The sequence below is a fragment of the Corvus cornix genome, chromosome 14 (assembly GCF_000738735.6).
Source record: "Corvus cornix cornix isolate S_Up_H32 chromosome 14, ASM73873v5, whole genome shotgun sequence".
NCBI classification, from domain to species: Eukaryota; Metazoa; Chordata; class Aves; order Passeriformes; family Corvidae; genus Corvus; species Corvus cornix.
The window spans coordinates 7,448,443-7,467,655 of NC_046344.1; the positions used below are offsets into that span (position 1 = coordinate 7,448,443).

A 19,213-nucleotide genomic window follows, 5' to 3' on the forward strand; every position below is an offset into this window, starting at 1 on the left:
GAGCGACCAAGCAGCTGGGAATAATTCCAAGGGGGCTGCTCCGGTGTTTTTATCCTGGTTATGGGCCTGGGCAGCTGCTGAGAGCCCACTGGGTGTGATGAGCTGGGATGTTCTCACCCAGCAGGGACAACCGGGGGGAGCAAACACAGCCCCAAGAGCCCCCAGCCCACTCCAGCCCCAGAGGAGGTGAAGGAATCACAAATCCTTCAGTTGGGATAAACACACGGAGAAGAAATATTACTGAAAGTAATTAAACCCTTTTCAAGCCGGGACAGCGAAGCCAGAGCGTGGAAGAAAGTAAAAAATTCGGCAAATGAGGCTTATCAGGTGATGGGAATAATGAGGGAGCGCGGGCTGGAAGGGGCGGCTTCCCGGGTAATGAGGATTATTTACCCAGCATTTCCCTTGCAAAGCAGGAGCGGCTTCCCAGAGCCGGGCTCAGCACCCGGCTCTGCCCAGGGATCACCCGACTTGGGCCAAATCCTCAGCTTTTTGGCAATAAAACACCAAAAATTGGGCTGGCAGTGCCCTCTGGGATGCTCTAGGGCTGAGCCAAGATCCCATTTTCTTCCTAAAGCAAAGGCAATTCCACACCCTCCGCAGGCTCTGCTGAACAGCGAGTTACAAACCACGGGAATGGGGTTATTTTGCGGCAATTAAGAGTGGTCATAATTATTTTTCTTATTAGCAGGCAGAGCACCTTGGAACAGCATTTCCCAATGGCCTTGGAATTCCCTGCAGCATGGCTGGGGTGTCAGCAGGATGGGTGTCCCGTTCCCTCATTTCCAAGGGACCATCCTTTCCTGGATCCAGCTCCAAGCAGATCCAGAGCAGTCTCTTGGAGCTGTTTGGGTCTCAGCCCTGCTCTCCAGGCCAGGACAATTCCCACATGCTTGATCCATGTGTTCCAAACTCTGAGTGCTTTGGGAAGGCCCGAACTCAATTCCACTCTGCATTTTCCAGGCTTTTATTGGAAGAGCGAGCTGTGAAATTCTGCTGCGGATTCCCCCCGGCTCCATTGGTGTCTGGGATGGAGGAACCTGGAGAATGCCCATCCAGAACAGGGACACTCATGGGAATCTCTTTCCCAGTGCAATTGAGGAAGGAAAAGATTTTTCCTTCTGATTCTTCAGCACAGGAACTCAAGGAAACATCCCAAACAGCCTGGGCCTCGCTGTCCCTGCAGGATTAATGTTCGCAGGCCTCGAGGAACCATCACTTCCCTTCTTATGGAGCAGCCAAATCCCAGCTCCGGCTTTTGTGCTCCTTGCTGCTTTCCAGCAGCACCTGGAAAAGGGAGCAGCTGTGCCCCGGACGTTGTGCTCAGGCTGTGGAGATGGGCAGGATGACAGGATCAGCTCCAGCCCAAGCTGAGTATTCCCTGGGCACGCTCCTCCAGGCTTCTGGTGGGATCCACCCTGGGACCTGGGCTGAGACAGAGGTGAAAGATCTCCAAGCTGAGGTCCCTGGTGGGCACAAAAGGTTTTTTTGGGATGGGGAGCTCCACAAAGGAGATTTTGCCCTCCCAGATCCTTCTGGAGTAGGCGCTGCAGTGGAACCATGCAGGAGCTCCCTCCTGTCCCACCCTGGCTCTTCCAGGGGTTTTTCCATGGGACAGTAGGAGGTGGCTCCTTGTGAAGAAGGGAGTCCCTCATGTCCCACCTCGGCTTTTCCAAGGGATTTTCCATCAGATGTGGGTTCTCCTGGTTCAGCTCCAGAGCCACCTGGGCAGGTTGAGCTCTGTCTGTGGCAGCCGAGGAGCCCCCCAGCCCTGGTGAGGCCATGGAGAAGGGTGGGAACGGCGGAATAGGATCATTATTAAGGCCATGTGGATCTTTGGGGCAGAATTCCAGGCCTGGCAGGCGCAGAGAGCTGGGCCCCACCACACCCATGGCCAACAATTCCCATTGTTTTTGGCATTCCCGGGGGAGCCAGGGCAGCCCTTGTGCTCCCATATTTCTTGGGAGCACCATGCTGAGGGACAGGGAATTCCCAGTAAAACATTGTCCCGTTGTCCCCATGCACCTGGATCCCAAAGAACAGGGAGAGGAGGCAGCTCTGGGTCACATTTCCAAGCTTTCATCTGCACTCCAAGAAATTTCCAAGTGTGGCACTGCTCATCCCAAAAATCTCCAGGAGGATTTGCACCAGGGGGAGAAGTGAGGAGGTCAGTTCATTACAGGGGTTGGGGTTTAATTCCAGTGATGGTTTCAGCAGGAGCTGCTGGAATAAATCTCTCCATAGGCTTTGGATGCTCCTGGGCCAGGCTCAGCTCTCATGACCCCTCTGCAATCCCAAGTCACATTCCCGGTGTCCATAAAGATGCTGCAAGTTTGGAGACTCGGAAATGAAAAGAGGATTTGGCCTGAGATTTCTCCCACAAAACTTTTCTCATGCAAATCCCAGCCTTTTGCACGTGCCTGGAATACCAAATCAGCCCCAATTCCACCGCTCAGGATCACATTCCCTCATGGAATCCACACTTCCAGGTTTGTCCATGCTGGGAACAGGCACACGGCTCTCCCTGTCCGTGGATATCCTGCTGGTGGAGATTCCACTGGCTCCAAACCCAAATGGTTCTGGTCACACCACCTGCAGTGTGGACCCATCCCATAGAAAGGCCAACTGGGAATATTTGCCCATGGAAATCGGGATAATTCCTTCTGGCACGTGGCACTCAGCGCTGTGGTTTTGTTGGCACGGTGGTGATGGATCAAAGGTCAGACTCGATGGCCTTGGAGGTGTTTTCCAGCCTAAATGATCCCATGATTCCATCACGACATGACAGGAAATCCGGGAAGCCCACGAGGAGCTTTCCTCGGGCTCTCGGTGGTGGATGTGGGATGGGGATGGGTGAAACCCCCCCAGATCAGGTTCTGACCACCAGGCAGAAGTGCTGGAAGAGAGCAGCGCTTTTCCACGGCATTTTTCCAGCCCGCCAAGCGTCTCCAAGGAGCAGAGCCCTCATTCCCAGCCCCTCAGGTGCGGAGCCGAGCCGGGGGAATTGACTTTTGTCTGGCTCCAAGTGGTGCTGCTCCCGCTGCAGCTGGGAGGGGATTTCCCGTCAGCTGCTGGAAAAAACCCCTCCTCCACGGAGGGAGCTGCTATTCCATGAATAAATTGAAGTGGTCAAGTCCCATTTTGTGTGGAAAGCACAGTTCCCTGCCGGGGATCCGGCTCCTCGGGACTTTGGGGATATAAATAACTTCACAGGCTCCTTCTCCAAATGAAAGCAACACTCAGTTATTCGATTTTTTTTTTCTTCTTTTTTTAATTTTATGCAAATGATCTTCTGTTCTGTGTTATTATGTAAACGAGCCAACTGAAATGGTAATGAGGGAACCCAAAGTATGCATATATTAACTGCTGCTGGAGAGCTCTACACCTCCAGAAATGCCACCGAATCCCATTTCCAAGGGAGGGACAGGTGTCCCGAGGGGGAAGACTTTCCTCCAGGATGTGGTTATTGCTGCAATCCTCCAGAGGATAGCCAAGCATTGGATCCAGACAGCGATCCAGCACCGAAATTCCTGATTTTCAATGGGGGAAAATGAGGGGCATTCCACTGCCACCGGTCTGGGAAGCAGCAGGTCACATCCCACCTGTCATACCTTGACTCAGATCAGAGTCAGCACCATCAGATATCCCGTGGTGGAGGCAGAGCTGTGGGAATTATTCTCTCCAAACACTCCATCGCAACAGGGAATCCATGGGGGAACCATTCCTCCATGCATTGGTTTAGGACTGGGGGGAAAGGAGCATTCCCACGGGTGATCCCGTGTCGGATGAGACACGCCAAGAGCAGCCTTAAGGCAGACACAAAGCCCCTTTCCAAAGGTCACGTGGTCTCCAGTGAAATCCATGGCAAAACTCACTGGTGTTAAAGGAATTCAAACATTTCTGCTTCCCACACCCCATCCCTGCTGCTCCGTGGGATCCTCTGCTGCGTGGGACACGCCTCAGACCAGGAAAAACCCTGAGGAGAAGAACACGAAAAATACCTTCATTTTCTACCTTCTTCAAGAGGGTCAAAAGCATCAATTTCCCACTTTTCCAAAACTCCCTGAGAGAGCTGAAGCTCAGCCCACAGAGCAGAGATGCCTCAAATCCCTCTGAATCCCCGTGTCCAGCTGAGGTGTGAGGCCATTCCAGGGCCTTTTCCCAAAAAGGTGGAGCAGGTGCCGGACACAGAGGTGCTCTGAGCTCACAGGGGTGGCTGGGCTGGAGAAACCTTGGCCAAAATCCACCTCCACACAGTCCGATGTCAGCGATATTTGGCTCCAAACAACCTGGGATACGACACCACGGATCCAACTGTTCCCAATTTGTGGGCTCGGGAGTGGGGTGGGATCGTCCTGCAGGCAGTGGGAGTCTACTCCTTGATCCCAAGGCACGTGGAAGGGAAATATCTGCAGCTTCTGGTTGATAATTAAATAAGAACCAGCAAATAATGGATAATTTGTTATAGGAAAAGCTCCCCCGAGTGCCTTGGCCTGATCCAAGAGCTCAGATCCAAGAGCCTGTGGAAGCTTTCCCTGAGCCGGCTGGGTTTGGAACAAGCCCATGGTGGTAATAAAAACAAATCCCTGTAATTAGGGAAAAGGGAAAATCCAAAAGATGCCATTGGAGCCATTTAGGGCTGGAAATCCGTGTCCTGGTTGGGCTGGGAGCTCAGAACACCCCTGGAGCCCGCAGGAGGTGGGGATGGGGGAGCACCCCACGGTGCTTGGCAATTCCCAGCTGGGAAAGCTGGGGTGTCCTGAGGGCAGGATGAGGACACATCACCAGTTTGGGATCCGGCTGTCCCGTTCCCGGACTCTGCCTGTTGTTCCCTGAGGAAGCTCCAGCTGCTCCCCCAGACCCATCCTTCCTTCCTGAAGGACAGTCCTGGCCAGTTTCCTTCAGCATCCAAAGTACCAAAGTCATTTCAGGCCGTGCCACAGCCTTTCCTTGAGTGCACTTTCCCAAAGATTTAGAAATTTATCCCTGGAAGACCCAAAAATCAGGATTTACCGCTCACAAACCAGTGCAGATATTTCCAACTTCCCTCTCTCTCTCAGGCAGAACGGAAAATCTTCCCGGTTCGGGGCCAATTGTTTCAATCCCGTTTGTTCCTGGGGGGTTTCAGCGGATCTTTCCTCCCTTCCCAGAAATAGAACACAAACATCTCCCACTCGGATGTTTTGTGAAGCTATTTCCATTCAAACAAACAAACTCGCTTCCAGCTGGGAATTTCGGGAAGCGCTTTGCAGAGGTTTCACTGTTGCTGTATCCCATCCCCAGGCTGGATCCCAGCCACCTGCACCAGGGTTGGACGCTCAGCTCCCCAGGGATGCTCGGGATCGGGCTCCAGAGCCTCACCTGACATTGTTCCGAGGGATTTCTCTCCAAGCTCCTCCTCTGCCGAGCTGATTTCTCACAAATGTTGGGAAGATCTGGATTTCTGCCAGAATTTTGTCCAGTTTTTTAATTCCCGTCTCCATGTGGGGACCAGGAGAGGCTCCCAAAGCCAACAGATCCTCCAGGGTTCAGGTGGCCTTGGAGGGATTCCCAGGGACCTGGAGTGCCTGGGATCTCGCTGCCCACCTGGAGAGGTCCTGGCAGGTGCTCCTTGGAGTCTCCTGGTTGGGAAAACGAGGGATTTGTAGGAAAAGCTTTTCCATCTGCTCATTCCTGGAGCGGAGGAGCACAAATGCACTATATATATATATATAAATAGATATAAATAGATATAAATACATACAAATAGATATAAATACATACAAATAGATATAAATGTATAAAATAGACAAAATGAATGCAAAACCATATCAATATATATAAATATAAATACATATATATGACATGCATAAATTTATAAAATATATATTAAAAACATATACAAATATACCTACATTTATAAAAATACATAAATATATTAAATATATCAAATATAAGTATATATAAATATAGAAATTATGTATAAATATATTAAATACAGAAACTATAAACAAATAACTAACTAAATAAATATAAACAAATATATAAATAGGTATCTAAAATAGGAGTGCACAAATGGCACTAGATGGATCAAAAATATAAATATATTAAATACATATGAAATGTAAGTGTATATAAATATATTAAATATATTAAATATATATCAATTAATATATAAATATATATCGTAGAGGAGCACAAATGGCACTAGATAGATAGAACAAATATATATAAACATATTCAATAAATATAAGTGTATATAAATATATTAAATACATCTAAATTAATATATAAATATATATCATAGAGGAGCACAAATGGCACTAGATAGAATAAATACATACAAATACATAAAATATAAGTATATTCAAATATATAAAATATATATAATATCTATAAATCAATATATAAATATATGTGCAGTAGAGGAGCACAAATAGCACTAGATAGATATAAATATATATAATATTTTTCTCCTTTCCCACTGTTTTCTTCCTTCCCACTGAAGGAAGAACAATCTCCAGTGGAACCAGTTACCTCCCACCCCTTTTTATTTTATTATTTAATTTAATGTAATGTAATTTATTTCTATTCTATTCTATTCTATTCTATTCTATTCTATTCCATTCCATTCCATTCTATTCGTGTTTGCCCCACATCCCTTCCCTCTCTGAATGAAGAGTCTGCAAATATTATTGCAGCCTTTTATTGAAATGTTTTCATTCCATTGAATATTTTATTGACGAAGCATTTTATTTCACTATTATTGCTGTATCCTGCCGGGAGGGGCATTTTTGGTACCAGCCCCAGTTTGCTTTTCCCTTTTCTTCTTCCCAAAAAAGTTTCGGATTGCAGCTCATCCATCTCCCTGACACCCAAATCCCCGCTCCCGTTTTCCAATTTATACAGATATTGTTAACCCGTTGTTATCCTGCAGCTTCCAAGGAGAAATTGAACACGGGAGAAGTGTGGGAAAGAGCCAGGAACAGCTCCCACTGTCCCAGGTTGCTCCAAGCCCCATCCTTGGACAATTCCAGGGATGGGGCATCCACAGCTTCTCTGGGAACTTCTGCCTCCCTCATTATAAAGAAATATTCCTTATATCCAATCTAAATCGATTTTCATTCATTTAAAGCCATCACCCCAATGACATCACGTGGGGATGAGATTCCATCTGGTCCCAGCTGTCCCAGACAGGAAAATTTGGGATCAGAGAAGGAGGAGGAGCAAACGGAGCTCTCCCTGTGCCCTCCAGCCGGGATCGTTTTGTGAGGGGTGTGAGGGGGCTAAGCCCCCCTGAGCTGGGTTCTGGGGGAGGGAGGCGAAGGATGGGAATGGGGAGTGGATTGGGATGTGGCAGACCTGGAATCCATCCCAGTCCTTCCCAGTCCATCCCAGTCCCCCCCAGTCCATCCCAGCTCATCAGCAGGAGCATCCAGGGAGGCTCCAGAGGAGCTGGATGAGATCAGCCAGCTCCCAGCGGCTTTTGTTCCCCTGCTCCTTGGAAATCAGGAATTCCGCCAGGGCTGGCAGGTGGGAGCACAGCTCCTGCTCCCAGGCACAGGGATATTTGCTGCCGGGGATTTGGGAATAAGAGGAGGCACCTTTGGATATCAAACCCAGCGAGGTCGGGAGCAGCCTGAGGAAGGAGGGAGCTCGGCAGGAATGACGTCACCTTCCACCAGCTCGGAGCAAAATTAAAAATCCAATCCTCACGGAGTGAGAATCCTTCGGCTACGAGAAGGTGACAGCTTCCCACTGCCAGCAGGCTGGGGTGAATCATCTGCAAGGAAAAAAAACCTGGATCTCCAATAAAGTCCCCCCTTTTTTCCCCCTGAAACTTGGGAGCAGCTGCGCCCGGCCCTGAGAGCAAACTGCGATTCCTATTTGTTATCCTTTTAAAAACCAAGCACATTCCTCATGGAAATCCATCAAAATCACACCTACCCAGCGGGCTGGGCTTTTTATTCCTCCCTTTTCCCCCTCCCGTGTGTGGGGGTTTTATTAAAACTCGCCGGCAACTGCCCGACACCAACAACAACAGCGCGGCTGCGGCAGGAGCCGCCCCAAGGATGCGTGTGCGAGGTGTCCCAGGAACTTCCTAGCGACCAATAATTCCACTTGGCTGCTTTTCCTTGGGCTGCATCCTCCCGGCGTGGGGCTGGGGAAGTGCTCGCTGCCCCAGCCCGGGGCTTTCACCACCACGGGGGCTCCGGCAGCTGCGCGAGGCTTCCCCGGCCGCCAGCGGCTCCTCGGGAATTGGGGAAAGGGAGGGAAAAAAAAAAAAAAAAGCAGGAGAAGTTTATTCCTTCTTTTTTCCTCGTGCTAAATGAAGCTCCTTCTGGCAAGTCTAAATATTTACAGCCGGCCCTCAACACACACACACACACACACACACACACACACACACAGAGTGAAATTAATAAAACCATGCACGGAGCGAAATTCTGCTTCCCCAATTATTTTGCCGGCGGGAAGTTGAAATCCAAATCTCCCCCCTCCCCACCAACTCCCCCCAAGAAAAAAAAAAATAAAATAGAAAAGAAAAAAATCCCAACTTTGTTTGCGCATTCTTATTGGCAGCACAATGCCAACAATGGCTAAATAGACAGCAGAATAAATAGCCCCACAATGCCGACAGAAAGGCCTTTCTGGTACTGCATACAAAATATAAACTGTGCCATGCCATTATTATTCCGGAGCCCTTGCTGCAACAGTGCAGTTGAAATTCCACCCCCAATGTGCACCTAATCAGCCATTCAGAGCCCCTTAATGACTTGTCAGTTCTTTGCCCTGCCATTTTCTGTCCAATTAATTCTTTTATTGTGCACCGGATAAAGGAAGACAAAGGCCTTCCATGCAATAATGAATCATTAAAATTCAGCAGCTCCTCTCTTGTGCTCTTGGCTCCTCACCAGCAATTCAGGCTGCCGTGCATTCGTTATGTGTGTGGTGGTTAAAATTCACTCTACCTCAAACAAGACCTTTCCAAATGTTTAACCCTTTCCTGGGCGAGGGCCTGCAGCCCTGCCCTGGGAATTTCGACACGCACCGGGGGAAAAAAAAAAAGCAAGGAGAAGAGGAGGAGGGGGATGAGAGAGGGGAGGAGAGAGGCAGGCAGAGGTGTTTTGGGCAAATGTTTTAATGTCGCTCTGCCAGCCCCAGTATTGCCCGAGCACACAGACACAAGCAAATACGGGGACAGGGAGCCAAGGGCAGCGTGGTGGAGAGAGGGATGGGATACGGAGAGGGGCGGGATGGGATGGGATGGGATGGGATGGGATGGGATGGGATGGGATGGGTGTGAGGTTCTGAGATGGGTGTGAGATCCCATGATGGGACAGGTGTGAGGTGCTGGGACAGGTGTGAGGTGCTGGGATGGGTGTGAGGTGCTGGGACGGGTGGGAGGTGCTGGGATGGGTGGGAGGTGCTGGGATGGGATGGGTGTGAGGTTCTGGGATGGGTGTGAGGTGCTGGGATGGGTGTGAGGTTCTGGGATGGGTGTGAGGTGCTGGGATGGGTGTGAGGTGCCGTGCTGGGACAGGTGTGTGACTCCACGTCCCTCCTGGACCTCCCTTCCCACGCCAGTGGTGCCTTTCCCTCACTTTTCCCAAACTAGCCCAGCCCCAGAGTGGGTTCAAGGCATGGAGGGACCCGCTCTTTCTCTGGATTAGGAGCAGCTTGGTATTCATCCCTAATTGGTTTAAGATAAACCAAAAGAAGGGGCTTTTAAACCTGACCCAGTGTGTCCAACCAGCTTTTTTTAACCGGGGCTTCCCTAAATCAGGTCAGCCCCGAGCCTGCAGTTAAGCCAGTGCCACACTGTGCCTGCCTGATGCTCCGGGGCCATATGGGAGAGGTTTAATAGGGGTCAGTGGCAATGCTGGCAGCTCTTTCAAGCCTGGGAAGGGCAGAGCCATGATATCAGCAGCACCCACCCCCTTTATCCGAAGTATTTCTGGGAAAAAGCCCCCAGGCTGGTGGCAGCAGCCACCCCACAGTGTCCCATCCCGCTGCGGTGCTCAGCTGCAGCAGAAGCCGGGGTAGGTTTGGTGTCTGAGCTCTGGTCAAACTGAGTTTTCCCACGCAAACAGCGTGGTTTTATGGAAAAATGATGCCTGGAATATAAGAACCTCCCTTCCCACCTCAATCGCTCCGGCCTCATCCTGCTGGAACCTCTGCAAATACTCTGCGACAGGAACCCCGCGGCCTCACATCCATCCTGAGCCACCCGTGCTGCCTGGAGGGCTGCCATTCCCGAAATCCCATCAGGCAGCATCCCCTGCATCCCATCCCATCCCATCTCATCCCAGGGATTGCCCTGCAGCCTCCCTGGCTCGGTGGGCTGGGGGTGCAGGATGGCAGGAGAACGAAGGAGAATGAGCACCATTGGCTGTGGTTTGGGTTTATCTCCAGGGGGTTTATTTTTAGCTCTGCTGACTCATTTGGGAAACGGCTTCCCCTTCCCAAGCCTCAGCCTGTTGCCATCCCGAATTCCTGCCTGGAACACACAGAAAATGGACTGGAAATGACACTGCCCTGGCTCAGCTGGTGCTGCTGGGGAGGGGGTGGATCCGGGACTGGCTCAGGTCTCCTGGATCCCAAAGCCCTGTGCAGGTTCCCTCACTGTGCTCATGTGGTGAACTCCCAAAAAACCTCGTGGAGCCTCTGCAGGGTCTCTGAGGAGGAGCAGGGCAGTGGCGAGGTCACGGCATTGTTGTCTCTGGGGTGTTTCCATGTATCCCTCATGGAGCAGTCAGGAATTGATGTGAAATTCCCTCTTCCCAGCCCCAAAAAGGGAGCTTGGAGCCCTCGGTCAGTTCATGCTTAGAAATTTGCCTTCGGAGCCCTAAATCCAACCTCATGCCCGTGAAGGCTGGAAATAAGGCAAGGTTGGAGCTCCCTTAAAGCCTTCCCAAAGGGAAGTTCATCCCGGCTCCATGGGGACAGGGCTGTGCCATGCCAGGGTCACTGCGGTGCCACCTCCTCAGGTGGCCACCAAAACCTTCCCATGGCCACCAAGCCATCCATGGGCTCCGATGTGCCACTCCTGCTCCCAAGATCCCTCCAGCAGCAAAGCTCTGCCCTCCCAGGATCACCTGGAAATGGCTTTTCCTGCCCCCCTGGAATACACCCTGTATTCCAACTGACATCACATCTCCAGTCATTTTTATTTTAGATTTCAATTTTTCCCCCCAAATCCCAGGCCACGGAGAGCATCCAGCCCTGGCAAGGGGAATATAAAGGTGGCAAAGAGGTCAATCCATAGGCAGGGAGCAGGGATATCCCTATGTGGAAGTTTATTAAAGCTCAAGGCCGTCATAAAAATGCCCTTTAATCATTTCTTTGCCACAATCCTACAAAAAGAAATTGTGTAACACAAGTCAATATCACTCCAGGAAAAATTCAAACGAGGAGGATGGGACAGGACTTTTCTTTCCCAGTCTGCAGAAAGAATGTGGATATGGTCCATAAAATTAATTTCCTCTTTCCTCCTAAGCAGCACTGTCTGAGCTAAACAGCAGCACTCATAATTCCCTGCTCCCAAAATAAAATCGAGGGACTTTTCTCACCCGTGGATTCCTGCAATTATCTTGAGAACCCCTTTTTGTTGACAGCCAGGGGTCAAAAGGCGGCCCTGGTTTCACCTGATCTCATTGACTTTGCAGAGACATTCCAGCTCAGAGCCACCAGCCCTGAGCACGGGACACACAATGCTGCCATTCACTGCTGGAAAACTCATGGAAAATCCTTCTCCTCCTGCAGCCGGGAGCAGCAAAGGGAAGGGGAGGACAAGGCGTGGAAATGCGGTTGTGCAAGCAGCAGGAATTTCTGATCAAAATGATCTTTGGAGAAAAATGGATCTGGGTTTTCCTCTCAGTGAAATGAAATGGGAGATGCCTTAAGTTCAAATTGAGGAGCAGGGAATGAAATTCTGGAGGTCTTGGGAATGTCCAGCTCACCCTAAACCATGAATTTCAGCCCTGGATTGTCCAGGATGCTGCATTTTACCTGCCTGAACATCCATTCTGCAACATCTTTGAGTTTTAGCCACAGCAAACGTGCAGTGAGTGTCCACAGCTCCACAAAATCCCCAGGAGCTGTTCCCTGGAATTGCTTCCAGGTGCTGCTCAGGGCTCTCCAACACCTCAGCCCTGGAAGTGTTCAAGGCCAGGTTGGATGGAGCAGCCTGGGATAGTGGAAGTTGTCCCTGCCCAGGGCATCCATGGACCAGAATGAGCTTTTTGGTCCTTTCCAACCCAAACCATTCCAGGATTTGATGATTCCAAGGCTCCCGTCACCACTTGCACCTATGGAATGGAACAGATCTAAAATGCAGAATACAGATCTGCGATATCTCAAATCAGGATTGGACTTCCATGATCCCTGTGGATCCCTCCCAACTCCAATTCCCTGATAAAACACAGTACACATCTATTTTATAATATATCATTTAATTCCTTTGTTTCTGCAAATACCAGGAAAAAGGGAATTTATTTTTGCAAAGCTGATGGGAAATAAAACCAGGTGTGCCCAAAGCAAATGGATTTAAAACCTGCCTGTGTTGGATGTGCAATCCTTGGGATGAGAGCACAGCTCCACGCTCATCCCACAGCTCCTGGATGGGACAAGGAGGTGGCAGTGGCTGGGTGCCACCCCGTGCTGGGTGACACTGGGAGAAGGGAGAGGAGGCAGGGAAGAGACTGGGATCCATCCTGCTGGATGCACAGACTCCCCCACGCCATGCTCTCCCAGGAGCCAGGGATGCTTCAGTGCAACCTTTAATACTTGGGATAATGTGCCATTTTTAATGTCATCATTTTGGGAGATTCGCCATTTTATCACCCGCAGATATTTTGTTTTATCACATCCCAGTGAAGCCACTCCAAGCTGTGCCATCAAACATCCAGAAGAGAGCAAAGATCATTCCCAAAGATATTCCGGTCTCACCTTTTATTTCCTTTTTCCCCCGCAAAGCATGCAGGGCTGGAGACAAACCCCTACCTCAACACGCAGAGAGGGCAAAGCCAAAGCACATCCATTTCCCAGGCATAAATCAGGATTAGAGTGAAATGTGCAGTGTCACAGGAGGGAGGAGAAGGGAGGGAAGGGAATTACGCTGCACTTTGGCTCCGGCTGGAATCAAATCCTTTTGCCAGCAGTGCTGGAAAGGAGCACGGAGAAAATGGTGTCCCCTTCCAGCCCCTCTTGGCAGCGGCTGCAAACAGCACATTTTGTGTGGGATTCTGCTCCCCAGCCCTTCTTAATGGGCTGCAGCTTCATTAATTGTCATCACATTGATTTCCCCTCATGTTCAAGCCTTTTCTCTCAAGCAGGGAGCACTGAAAATGCCCGAATCCCAACATTTTCCTCCCAGGCTGAGACCCCGCCGCTCCCTGAACTGACAGCCCCGAGCAGCGACCGAATATTTCTGCAAGAAACCAAAGTAAGAGTTACAAATGTAACAATTGTAATGACCGTGTTGAAAAAAGAAATCAACCAAGCCCCACATGCAACATATAATTTGGTTGCTCTCGTAATTCAGAGGTATTTATTTACAAGCAGAAAAGTGAATTTCTTCCTGTAAATTTCCTACAGGAGGAAAATCAACCGGGGCTAAACCCACGCAGGCTGACCTTGCAAACCCAGCCTCATGTGAGCACTGAAATCCTATGAAATCCTTGGGATTACAGGCATGGACATGCCCTTCTCAAAGGAAAAAAACAAATTAATTTATCTGTATTTCCAAAAAATCTCAGAGTAAGACATGAAGCAAAGGGAAAAGGAGCAAGGGGGGGAAAAAAAAAATCCAGACTAAAAGGAAAAGAAATCCATGATGAAAAGATTTTATTCTGAAGATTGCATCTCCTTCCAAGCTGTTCTCCCAGGTTGTTCCCAGCGCAGAAAACAGGCTCAAGCAGAAAGAAAACAGAACACATCCTTGATAAAAAGCACTTTTTAATTTTATCAAATGGATCTGTACAATAGTTAGCATTGCTTAGTCAGAAGCGAGTGAAGAGAACAGATCAGTAACAGCCAAAAGTCTTTCAAACTTTATACAGAAAAATAGATTGCATAAAAATGAGCTTTTCTTGTCTTTTCCCCCAGCCCAGCGTGTCCCTTCCTCCCCCACCCCCGAAAGGAAATATGCAAAAAAATATTTTTTAGAAAAAAGAGTAGGAAACGTAGAAAAGGTAAAAAGATGAATAACCTCTGAAAGGTGGGTTTAGATTTACAAAGGTTTTAAAGGCACGAGTTCCCATAAAATAGATGGTTATTTATATGCTCAGCATACAATGGAAGAAGTAGAAATATATCAATGAAATATTAGTCTAAAAACTAAGTACCTAAACCCATTTTTTTAGTGGAGGAGATTTTAGTTTCACAGCTTGATGGATGATATCTGGTCCCTAGAAGCCAAAATTAAAGCGGCAGTCGATCATTTCTCATTAAATTACAGCTTCTTTAAAGTAGTCCTGGTTCTGAAAGCCTTCGAAGACTCCTTAAATCCAATTTTAACAGCCCAAAACAGGTGGCCAGAAAATCACCTGCCCTTTATAGTAAGCCTTTGAGCCTCCCAAATGAATTAGTAATTCCCCCCCCTCGTTATTTGACATTCCCATTGGAGTTTCCAGGCAGATTCCTTCAGTCCCTCTCTCCAGCACGGCTCCTGCAGCGGTTCCAAAATGAAAAAAACCCAAAAACCAAGGAAAATCTATAGACTCATAACACCAGTTTATTGTATCATCTCCACTATTTTTTAGGCTCCCTCCCCCATCTTTAAAATCTTTTAAAATTCTACTTTTTTTACCGTTTTGCACAAAATTACTTCATTAATTAAAAGACAAAATAATACAGAACATAAATACATATTTAACAGATTTAAAAAAAAAAAAAACCAAACAAACAAACCCAAAACAAAACAACCAAAAACATTTGAAGCTTCCAAAAAACCAAAATGTTAATTACAGCCAAACCTTGCTTAGAAGAACTCCTGACTAAAAAACAAACAAAACAAACACTTCAGACACTGAATTGGTTGGTCCCATCAGACTCTTCCCACGGGATTGTTCCGGGATTTCGGGGCTCATCCCTGTTGGTCCCAGTGAGTTCTTGCCCTCAAGGTTGGTCCGTTCCTCACATTGCAATAGACCCTGAAAGTCTCAAACAGCTTTTTTTTGTTGTTGTTGTTTTGTCTCCCCCTCTCCCCACCCCCTGCTCCACTTTTTGCACTTGGCCAAACTTCCAGGCCGAGCAAGTTCGGCTCAGTCCTCCCAGAGGAGTCGAACGTTTTGTCCTTCATTTACGCAAAAGGCATCGCCGGTCCTTTTCCTTTCTTTTTTTCCCCTCTAGGTTGTTTTTTTTTTAAAAAAAATTCTTTTTGTTCTTTGTTTGGTGGGTTTTTTGTTTGTTTTTTTGTTTGTTTGTTTTTTTTTTGTTTTTTTGAATTTCTTAAATCCTACGAATCAAAGAAAAATAGAGCTCTGTCCTTTCGGAGAGTTTCGAAGCAAGGTCAGGACGAGCAGAGTTCCCAGCGGCTCAGGAGGCACTTTGGAAACGACGGCGGCACTCCACGCTCTTCCTCCTCATTCCTTCATTAGTGCATAATTCCAGGGAAGCCTTCGGAGGCTCCGGGAATCCTTTAAGGCCTGGTCAGGGTGGTGTAGACGGGCTGCTCCCAGTTGGCGGTGGGGCTGTGCGCCGGCGGGATGGACAGCCCGTTGAGGATGGGGGTGGCGTAGGGGCGGCGCGAGGAGTGGAAGTAGGGGTACTGGTAGAGGCTGGAGGCGTAGCCGGGGTAGGGGTTGTAGTAGTTGGAGCTCTGCAGGTCCGTGTAGTCGCACTGCGAGCTGGAGAAGGAGGCGGCGGCGGCGGCCGGGGCGGCCGAGGTGGCGCAGGCCTGGCCGCCGTAGGAGCCGTACGAGTCGGAGTGCGCGGGGGAGCCGTGGGGCTGCTCGCTGTAGTGGCTGGGGCTCAGCTGCTCCGTCTTGATGTGCGGCCGCTGCTGGCCCGGCTCGGCCGCCGCCGGCGACGCCGCGGCCGGGCTCTTGTGAGTCCACACCTGCGAGCCCGAGTGCGAGTAGGAGCTGCCGTAGGAGGCGGCGGCGGCGCCGTGCTCGGCCGGCAGCGCCGCGTGGCCGTTCAGGGGCAGGTACTGGTCGAACTCGTGCACGTCGAAGGTCTCCATGTTGTTGATGACCTCGCTGCTCAGCTCCGAGATGTCCACGTTGCTGAAGTCGATGTTCTGGCGGCCGCTCTCCACCAGGCGCCGGCCCTCGTGCTTCAGCTCCTGCTTGCTGCTGTGGTGCAGGTCGGTTTTGGGGGTGGTGGGCGGCGTGGGGGGCCCGTGGGGCTGGCCTGGGGACAAAGGGACAGCAAGGCTTTAACAGTGACCACAGAACAGCCAACTCCTTCACCATCCAAGAAATGTGTTTCGCCCATCTCTTATTGGGGATTTAAATCTATGGCACCGTGTCAGGTATGGGTGACGTCCCCCTGTGACCACGTCCCCCCTGGGATGAGCCTCCCACATGGGTGATGGGATGAAGCTGGGAGTACTCTGTGCCCATCAGGATCACTCTGGGACACACCAGGACACCCTGGTGGCACAAACTCAGCTGTGCCCGAGTGATTGGGGTGGAATCAGAGCGTGAGCCCCGTGACGAGCCCCATGATGGAGCTCATCCTCTCCCCGTGGGCAGCCTGAGGCCAGCCCGACTCTCCTGAGGCAGAGGGATCCAGGGCCGGGATCCCCAGCCAGGCTGGGCTGGAGCACAGCAGTGTCTGAGGCTGCAGGACGTTCGCAATGCTCCTGGAATCTGTCAGCATGCTCCCTGAGCCAATTCCCGGCGCTGGGAAACTCTGCTCCAGGACCCTGCTTCCCAGGAACCCCGGTTATTGACCCTGATTAGCTCACAGTTCACTCTCCCCACTCCAGGGACACTGGGATCCCGGTGCTTTGGGGATTCCCTATGGCACAGGCAGCTCTAGGAGCACTCACTGAGGAAAACCACAGTCATGCTCCCAAGCGCAGCTCTTGGAACAACAGCTCCTGCTTTGGCTCCCCACGGCGGGAGGCAGCGGGATCCCATCCCACCCCGAGAGGCAGGGATCAGCGGGAATGCCGCCCTTTACCTGTGTGATCCCCGTGGTGGTGGGAGTCGGCCATGCCCCCCAGCCCCGTGTCGGCCTTGTAGAGCTGAGTGCCGGCGTGGTGGCTGAGCTCAGCTCCCGAGTCCGAGTCGCTCTGGCCGGCTTTGACGCTTTTCCTCCTCCGGGGCTGGTATTTGTAATCCGGGTGATCCTTTTTGTGCTGCACCCTGAGCCGCTCGGCTTCCTCCACAAAGGGACGTTTCTCGTTTTCGCTCAATAAACTGGTTTGGGGATGGATTTGGGGAGTTTGGTGGTTTTAATAAGGAAGAGAGGAAAAAAAATATCCAAAGTTAGGATCTTTTCCTTCGAAGTTTTCGTCTTGTTTTCAGACTCCTACATCCCCACTTCCCATGCACTGATTTGAGTACTCAGCAAGTTAACTACGAGATTAATTTGCTGTGGTAAAAAAAGAGTTAAAATCCACAGCAAAAAATGGAATAAAATACCAACTACAATGCCATGAAAAACCCAACCACTATGGACAGGGATAAGTGGGCAAAACAAAATCCCCCTTCCCCATTTCCAACACAATTACAAAATATAATTCCCATGTTTGCCCTGCGAATGCCACCCCCTCACCACCACAAACATTTACAGCTTTGTTTGGTGCTTACAAAGAAGCCACGAAGGCACCAGGGATGGGATTATTGCTTTCCAAACTCTCCCCCCCCCCCCCGCCCACACCTCTCTTCGCAAACTCTTGGAGAGGCTCAAACCGCAGCGGGAGCATCGCTGGCCCGAGCAGGCAGGAAAGATGGGAATTAGGTACAGGCAGACACCATGGGATAAACCACACGGAAAAACGTGGCTCAGGGAAGAGCCTCGGAAAGCAAAGCAGGCTCGGATGCTGCCCAGCAAATAAAAGTTTGCATCCCCGGGCAGCGCTAGGCAGATAAGCAGGGAAATTAGGAAGCTCGTTAAAAGAACTGTTAAAAATTGGTTTAGTTGAGTTTATAGCTTGTTAAGCAACAAGCAAAGCCCAAAGGAAAAAAAAAATAGAAAAAGCCATAAAACAAGTCATTAAAAAAGTCTCATCGCGTGGGGATGGCGAAGCCGCAGGCAAGGGAAAGGCTGCTTGTGCATCTCCGTGATGCAGCAGGGAAAATCCACCCGTGGCAGGAGCGAGGGTGCCCAAGCCGCTCGGGGGATTTTCGGAGCAGGGACCGCTGTGTCCTTTGCAGCGCGCCGGGATGCTCGGAGGGGAAGGTTGTACTTCAGTTCGAAGCGCTCCGAGAACCCCGAGAAACAGAGATTAATAAAAACAAAGCAGGCAGAAGCTTTAAAGAAGCGCTGGGAGGGAGACTGCAGCCGCGCAGCCCCGCGGAGGACGCGGCGCGGGGGGTCCGCGCGGGTCGGGACTCACCGCCAGAGCTTGCCCAGGGTCTTGCTGAGCTCGGCGTTGTGCAGATGCGGGTACTGGTCCGCCAGCTTCCTGCGGGCGGCCTGCGCCCACACCATGAAGGCGTTCATGGGCCGCTTGACGTGCGGCTTGGCCTTGAGCGATCCGTTGCCGCGGACGGGCATCGGTACCAGGCTCCAGTCGTAGCCCTTGAGCACCTGCGAGACGGCGTCGCGGATGCAGGCGGGGAAGCGCTCGTCCACCTCGGCCGCGTCCACCTTGGCCCCCAGCGCGGCGGCGCCGGGCGGGCGCGGGGCGGGCGCGGGGGCGCAGCCCAGCCCCTCGGAGCCGGCGGGGGAGAGCGGCGAGTCCGAGTCCGAGTCCACGTGGGACATGGAGCTGGTGGTGCCTGCGGGGCTGCACGGAGCCTCCAGCGCTTTGTCGTGCTCCTCGGTCATGTTGAGCATCGGCGGGCGGCAGAGCCGGGCCGGCCGCGCGCTGTGCCCGCCGGGGGCCGCGCACCCTCCGCGGGCGCCCGAGCGGCGGGAAAACGAGCAAAAATAATAAATTCTAGAAGGAAAAAGACGCGAAACGCGCAAAATTCAACCCAAAATCGGCACTCCTCCCCCCCGCTCCGCAGCCGGTCCTGCCGCCGCTGCCGCCGGGGCCCCGCGCTGCCCCGCGCCGCGCTCCACGTCCAGTGCGAAACGGGGCCCCTGGCAACAAGTTACTTTAAGGGCA

General features: G+C 50.9%; 1 protein-coding gene across 1 annotated transcript; it reads right to left on the reverse strand.

The window, feature by feature from the left end:
- Positions 1–15,399: 15,399 nt before the first annotated feature.
- Positions 15,400–19,160, reverse strand: SOX8 (SRY-box transcription factor 8). Its single transcript, XM_039560586.1, has 3 exons — positions 18,497–19,160; positions 17,116–17,354; positions 15,400–16,338 (listed from the first exon to the last, which is right to left on the reverse strand). The coding sequence occupies exons 1-3, from the start codon at positions 18,937–18,939 to the stop codon at positions 15,623–15,625; spliced, it is 1,398 nt and encodes a 465-aa protein (XP_039416520.1). The 5' UTR covers positions 18,940–19,160; the 3' UTR covers positions 15,400–15,622.
- Between the last annotated feature and the right edge of the window lie 53 nt (positions 19,161–19,213).